We start from the raw sequence: 7,500 nt of genomic DNA on the forward strand, positions 1-7,500 counted from the left end.
TACCATGCTTAGTTACCTTGTGGATTAGGTGTGGGAAAAAAGAAGCGCTCTTGAGCTGAATGAATCGCTTTTTTGCCTACGATGCCTCTTTTGACTCATGAAAGAGGGGAAGAATTCGACCTTGCAGAAGTTCAGGAACGACAAGTCATGTATATGTATATATATATATATATATATATATATATATATATTATATATATATATTTTATATATAATATTTATATATATGTATGTATGTATGTATGTCTATACATGTATACATGTACATATAAATATAAATAGATAAACAAATAAACATATATATATACACATATTTATAATATACTTATATGTAATATATGTATGTATATGTATATCTATCCGTCTATCTACATGTGTGTGTGGTGCATTATGTATGTATATTATATAATATTATCATAATTTTTCAGCTTATATCGGCAGTCGAATTACTTGCTCCAAACGGCTGAGCAATACACGTGGCCTTTGGTGCATGGAAACCAATTTGCATAATCACTGGAATAGAAAGAGAGAGAGAGAGAGAGAGAGAGAGAGAGAGAGAGAGAGAGAGAGAGAGAGAGAGAGAGAGAGAGAGGAGAGAGAGAGAGAGAGAGAGAGGGAGAGAGAGAGAGAGAGAGAGAGAGAGAGAGAGAGAGAGAGAGAGAGAGAGAGAGAGAGAGAGAGAGAGAGAGAGAGAGAGAGAGAGAGAGAGAGAGAGAGAGAGAGAGAGACAGAGACAGAGACAGAGACAGAGACAGAGACAGAGACAGAGAGAGAGGGTAAGGAAAAGAGAAAGAGAGAAAGAGAGAAAGAGAGAGAGAGAGAGAGAGAGAGAGAGAGAGAGAGAGAGAGAGAGAGAGAGAGAGAGAGAGAGAGAGAGAGAGAGAGAGAGAGAGAGAGAGAGAGAGAGAGAGAGAGAGAGAGAGAGAGAGAGAGAGAGAGAGAGAGAGAGAGAAAACAGAGAGAAATATATAGATAATTTTTTTCTCTCTTAAATATTTGTTCCATATTTATCTATTTATTAATTCATCCCTGAATTAATTTATTTAATCATTCCTGTATCTATTTATCTATTCATGTATCAATTTACTCATTTATTTACTTTTTTATCTGAATATTCCAAAATCCCGTTTTCTATGACCCCCTTAACCCACTCACCACGTTCGTTTGGAAAGTTTCACGCGTCAACACAAGGGCGAAATTCACATAATAATGTATACAAGTAACGGCTTTAGTTGGTATACGCAAAACAGCTGGGGTTGGGTACTTAAAATTGCTTAGATCATCGTCATCATCATCATGTTAATTAAACTAATAACAGTAATTGTAGAACTAACAGTTATGTTAATATATACATATATATATTATGTACATATATGTACATATATATATATACATACATATATATATATATATATATATATATATATATATATATATATGTGTGTGTGTGTATGTGTGTGTGTGTGTGTGTGTGTGTGTGTGTGTGTGTGTGTGTGTGTGTGTGTCTGTGTGTGTATGAATGTGTGTTTCTATTTACATATGTGTATATATATACGTACATACATATACAATTGTATATATATATATATATACACACACACACACACACACACACACACACACACACACACACACACACACACACACATATATATATATATATATATATATATATATATATATATATATATTTATGTGTGTGTGTGTGTGTTTATATATTTTTATAACCTGTACATCTTATTCATTGCCTTTGATGGTATTAACAGGAAAAATAATGATCACAACTTTCGCATTAATACTATCAGCATCACTGCTATATCTTAAATGTTGTCATCATTATCATTTATCATTATCATCATCAAAACCAACATCATAATAAACCAAAAACGAACAAAATCTTTATTGGAAAGTCTCTCATACCGACTGTTGTTTTACTAGTGTGGATATAGACAGACGTACGTACGAATACCACGAGGTACGAAATCGACAAATTCTCCATCACAGCGGGTTCAGTCACGCCATGGGAAAGTACACCGACCTGATTTCTAAGAGTGAGAAAAGGGTCCCGTTCGAACCAGGCACTCCAGCGTTCCCGAACTCTCCGCGGAGGGAAGGCAGGTGCGCGCATGGCACTCTCTCCAAGCCCTCCCCTCTGGCACCGTGTCAACATTACTGGCACTTGGCACTTGGCTCTCCCTTCTCACTCTCCCTCTACCTGTTGAGTCCGCCTTCGCCGTGTCGTATAAGTGCTCCCGACCGGGCACCGACGCGCCAGTGGTACGGCAGACGCGGGAGAGGAAGGACCGCTCGCCAGTCCTTTCGCTCGCCGACGTTGAACCCCCAAAGCTCGTGTGTTGGAGCGATTTCTCCCCGCGTTTTTATTTTTCGTAGACGTTTCTCGCGCTCTGCTTTGATCCGTGATTATTACCTAAGGAAGATTTTAACGTTAAGCGGGGATACTGTGTGTTGACTGCTACGTCGTGCTTGAGTTTTGTTTATGTGACTGTGAACTTTGCTCATGTTTTCCTTCGTGTCGTTGACTCACCGTTGATTTTCCTAGAGGTGTTATACGTTCAATAAATTGTATATATATATATATATATATATAAACCCAAATGCGCTGTTAATTGTTGCGTTAAGTCCATATATATATATCTAAAATAGAATAATAACCAGAAAAGAATCAAAATACAGAGAGAAAAACGAAAAGAAAAATAATCATAATTTTTGAAAACGGTGACCCTTACAAAAATCCTCACTGACAACACCAAAAGACCCAAGAAACAATAATAATAAAAAAAGAAAACGAAAGAAAAGGAAAGAAAAGAGAAAGAAAAACAACACACTCACAATGTAAAGGAAAAAAACACCGCCTCTTACAACACAAAAACAAAAAAAAAACAATGAAAAACAAGAAGGGTCCTCTCCACGACACAAACCTGGACCGGAAGCGACTGGGGCGACAGAAGAAGAGGAGAGAGCAATTATGGGCGTGAATTTCGGGCGTGCTGGAAAAGACAAGTGTAGATTAGGCTTCACAAGCTCCTATGTTATCCCCGTTCTAGAGTCCTACATGCAACAGACGCCAAGATGAACGCTTCAACTCTCTGCACGAAGCTTGCCGAGAATCAGTTGCAAGGACGGGTAAGGATGTCTTCGTCATTTTGATAGATTTCTTTCTTTCTTTCTTTCTTTCTTTCTTCTTTCTTTCTTTCTTTCTTTCTTTCTTTCTTTCTTTATTTATTTATTTATTTATTTATTTATCTATTTATTCATTTGACTTCTAAGAAGCTCTAGGCGGAGGGGGGGGGGGGTAGTAAGTTCTCACCTGGCGGAAGTTGATGAAAAGAACAGATCAAACAGAAGAAAAACATTATTGCTTTAGTACATGCAAGTTCTTAGGAAGTTATTATATATTAGTTACAAAAGAGGTATTATATACAAGTTCCATGGAAGTTACTAGTAATTTGTGTGTTACTTGTGTGTGTATTATTGCCTTTTCTATGGTCTATATATCATTTTATTTGTGTATACCATTACACGTGTGTGTATATGTGTAAGTCTATCTGCATCTATCTATCTATATCTACCTATAGCTATTGGTAAATATATGTATCTATTTATCTCCATATCTATCAATTTCTGCTTATGCTTGAGTATGACAATGTGCAGCGGTTTTATATGACTATAACATTAATAATCCTTTTTATGCTGTTAAGTAGGCATCTAAGAGGAAAAAAATCGAAACTTATAAAAAAGTGATCTGATTTGTCACAAAATCAAGCATGATTAAGGAATCAATTTAATCCAGTCAGAATATTAATAAATTTACAAATATTTCAGCGATCAGCCTTTATGGAAAACCGTTAAGCGTGGCGAAGCAATCTAGCGAAGGATATTTTGAAAAGTGCTTGGGGTGTGTAGGTATGTTTGCGTGTCCATGTGTGTGTTTGTTTGTTTGTGTGTAAGTATGTATGTATGTTTTTGTGTGTGCGTGTGTGTGCGTGTGTGTGTGTTTGTGTGTGTTTGTGTGTGTATGTTTGTGTATATGTGTGTATGTATGTTTGTGTATATGTTTGTGTGAATGTATGTATGTTTGTGAGTTTTATGTATGTATATAGACATATGCATCTATGTGTGTAAAAATGTACGTATGTATGTCAGTATATATGTACGTATGTATACTATATATATATATTAATATGATGGTTGCTCAGCCAACTCTGTTTGCAAATTCAATTCTGTTATTAGCAATGTCAGTAAAATAATACTTTCATAACAAGTTGGCAAAATGTATTGAACGTAACGCGCGTGAGGCAGAGGAGAAGAGAGAGAGAGAGAGAGAGAGAGAGAGAGAGAGAGAGAGAGAGAGAGAGAGAGAGAGAGAGAGAGAGAGAGAGAGAGAGAGAGAGAGAGAGAGGAGAGAGAGGAGAGAGAAGGAGGGAGAGAGGGAGAGAGGGAGGGAGGGAGGGAGGGAGGGAGGGAGGGAGGGAGGGAGGGAGAGAGAGAGAGAGAGAGAGAGAGAGAGAGAGAGAGAGAGAGAGAGAGAGAGAGAGAGAGAGAGAGATTGATAGATAGATAGATAGATAGATAGATAGATAGATAGATAGATAGATAGATAGATAGATAGATAGATAGAGAGAGAGAGAGAGAAAGAAAAAGAGAAAGAGAAAGACAGAGACAGAGACAGAGACAGAGAAAGAGTGTCAGAGAGACAGACATACAGCCAAACAGAGACAGATGGACAGACAGACAGAGTGAAAGTTACCAGCAGTCATCAGAGCGACACAGAACGGCAAGTCATATGGCAAGAGTCGAGGGGAGGAACAGCTGGGTGAGTTCCCCTCCCCACCCCCCTTCCTCCCCTCTCCCCTCTCTCCCCTCTCTCCCCCTAACCCGCCTTGGCTATGAGCTCGAGGTAAATAAAATCCAAATAAGGGGACTGTAGAGAGAGGGGGGATTAAACGTATACATATATGTATATATATATATTTTTTTTTTCTTATCGTAAGAAGTATTGACTCACAAAATCTCAACTGGTCTCGGGGAAAAACGGGTTTTAATTTTTTTTTTTTCTTTCTTTTTTAGGTTTAAAGAGGAAATGTCAAAGATGATTGATGCATTATCAACAGGTATTGTTAAAGCAGATGAATTCTTTGGAAAAGAAGAAAAGAGAGAGGGAGAGGGAATGAGAGAAAGGGGGGAAGGAAGAGAAGGAGAGGGGGGGGGGGGAGGAAGAGGGAGAGAGGGGGGAGGCAGAGAGAGAGAGAGGGGGGAGGAAGAGAGAGTGGGGGGAGGAAGAGAGAGAGAGAGGGGGAAGGAAGAGAGACAGAGGGGGAGGGGAAGGAAGTGAGATAAAGAGGGGGTGAGAAAGAGAGAGAGAGAGGGGGGGGGAAAGGATGAGAGAAAGGGGGGGGGGGGCTAGAAAGAGATAACGAAAAAAGATCAGAGACAGAGATAGATTGAAGAGAAAGGAAGAGGAGGAGAGAGAGACACAGACAGGGTGTACGAAGAAAGAGAGCAGGGAGAGATCGAGAAATGAACAGACAGAGAGAGAGAGAGTGATAAGAAGAGAAGAGAGTAGAAAGAGAAGAGAGAAGAGGCTACAGATGCAGAACTCAGATATATGTCAGGCAATTTCTTCCAAGGCTAAAATGTAAAGCGACTTCAGGAACGTTGAATGGCTGTGTGATCGATTGAGGGGCGGGGGGGGGAGAGAGAGAGAGAGAGGAAGAGTGGAGAAGGAGGAGAGAGAGAGTGGAGAGAGAGAAGAGAGAGGTTAGAGGGAGGGTGAGAGAGAGAGAGAGTGAGAGAGAGAGAGCTAGAGAGAGGGGGGATGGAGGGAGGAGAGAAAGAGAGGAGAGAGAAGAAGAGACGATGAGAGAGGAGAGAGAGAGAGAGAGGAGAGAAGAGAGAGGAGAGAGAGAGAGAGAGGAGAGTGAGGAGAGAGGTGTAAGAAGAGGAGATAGAGAGATAAAATATATATAGAGAGAGAGAGAGAGAGAGGAAGGGGAGGGAGGGAGGAGAGAGAGGAGGAGAGCGAGAGAGGAGGAGAGGAGGGAGAAGTGAGAGGAGAGAGAGAGTGAGAGATGAGAGAGAGAGAGGGGAGAGAGAGAGAGGGTGAGGGAGAGATAGAGAGAGCTATGAGAGAGAGAGGAAGAGAGAGAGAGAGAGAGAGAGAGAGAGAGAAGAGAGAGGGGAGGAAGAGAAGGAGAGTGAGAGAGAGAGAGGAGAGAGAGAGAGAGAGAGACGAGAGAGAGAGGGGGGGGAGGGAGAGGAGAGGGGAGAGGGAGGAGAGGGAGAGGGAGGAGAGAGGAGGAGAGAGAGAGGGGGAGAGAGAGAGAGGAGAGAGAGTGAGAGAGAGAGAGGGGAGGAGAGAGAGAGAGAGAGAGAGGGGGAGAGAGAGAGAGAGGGAGGGAAGGGAGAGGAGGGAGGGAGGGAGAGAGAGAGAGAGAGAGAGAGAGAGAGAGAGAGGAGAGGGGAGAGAGGAGGGAGAGAGGAGAGAGAGAGAGAGAGAGAGAGAGAGAGAGAGAGAGAGAGAGGAGAGGAGAGAGGAGAGAGAGAGGAGAGAGGGAGAAGGGAGGGAAGGGAGGGAGAGGGGAGGAGGGAGAGAAGGGAGGGAGAGAGAGAGAAGAGATAGAGAGAGAGAGAGGGAGAGGGGGAGGAGAGAGAGAGAGAGAGAGAGAGAGAGTACGAGAGGAGAGAGAGAGAGGAGAGAGAGAGAGAGGAGAGAGAGAGAGAGAGAGGAGGAGAGAGGAGAGAGAGGAAGAAGAAAGAGGAATGAGAAGAGAGAGAGAGGAGAGAGAGAGGAGGAGAGAGAGAGAGAGGAGAGAGAGGGAGAGAGGAGAGAGAGTGAGAAGGAAGAGGCGGAGAGAGAGAGGAGAGTGGAGTGAAGAGAGAAGGAGAGAGGAGAGAGAGGATAAGAAAAGAGGAGAGAGAGGAGAGAGAGAGAGAGAGAGAGAGAGAAGAGAGAGAGAGGAGAGGAGACGAGAGGGAGAGGAGAGAGGGGGAGGAGGAGAGGAGAGAGAGAGAGAGGAGAGAGAGAGCGAAGACGGAGAGAGAGGGAGAGGAGGCTGGAGAGAGGAAGAGAGAGAGAAGAGGAGAAGAGAAAGAGAAGAGAGAGGAGAGCGGAGAGAGAGAAGAGGAAGAGAGCAGAGAGAGGGGAGAGTGAGAGAGGAGGAGGAGGAGAGAGAGAGAGGAGAGAGGGAGAGAGAGAGACGGAGAGAGGAGAGGGAGAGAGGAGAGGGGAGGAAGAGAGAGAGAGAGGAGGGGAGGAGAGAGAGAAGGAGAGGGAAGAGGAGGAGAGGAGAGAAGGAGAGAGGAAAAAGGAGGGAGAGGGAAAAAAAAAAAAAAAAAAAAATAATGATATTCTCGCTTACGCTTTTCTTTTTGTCTTTTCGAACGCGCAGCAAGCACGCACGCACGAAAAGATAAGGGCTTCACGCTTTACAGGGCATACTCGCATACACGCATACGCATACCGCAAAACACGCATACACA

The 7,500-nt window shown here is 42.4% G+C and overlaps 1 protein-coding gene across 2 annotated transcripts in view; it reads left to right on the plus strand.

The window, feature by feature from the left end:
* The first annotated feature begins 2,107 nt into the window (after positions 1-2,107).
* LOC125036862 (galactose-3-O-sulfotransferase 4-like) overlaps positions 2,108-7,500 on the plus strand; it is a 59,982-nt gene continuing 54,589 nt past the window's right edge. Inside the window, exon 1 of one of the 2 annotated variants that reach the window (XM_047629757.1) lies at positions 2,108-3,144. In XM_047629757.1, the coding sequence (XP_047485713.1) occupies positions 3,091-3,144 (54 nt within the window). In that variant the 5' untranslated portion in view covers positions 2,108-3,090. The remainder of the gene's footprint in view (positions 3,145-7,500) is intronic. The other variant, XM_047629758.1, reaches the window with a different exon arrangement.

The sequence above is a fragment of the Penaeus chinensis genome, chromosome 22 (genome assembly GCF_019202785.1).
Source record: "Penaeus chinensis breed Huanghai No. 1 chromosome 22, ASM1920278v2, whole genome shotgun sequence".
Classification (NCBI taxonomy): domain Eukaryota; kingdom Metazoa; phylum Arthropoda; class Malacostraca; order Decapoda; family Penaeidae; genus Penaeus; species Penaeus chinensis.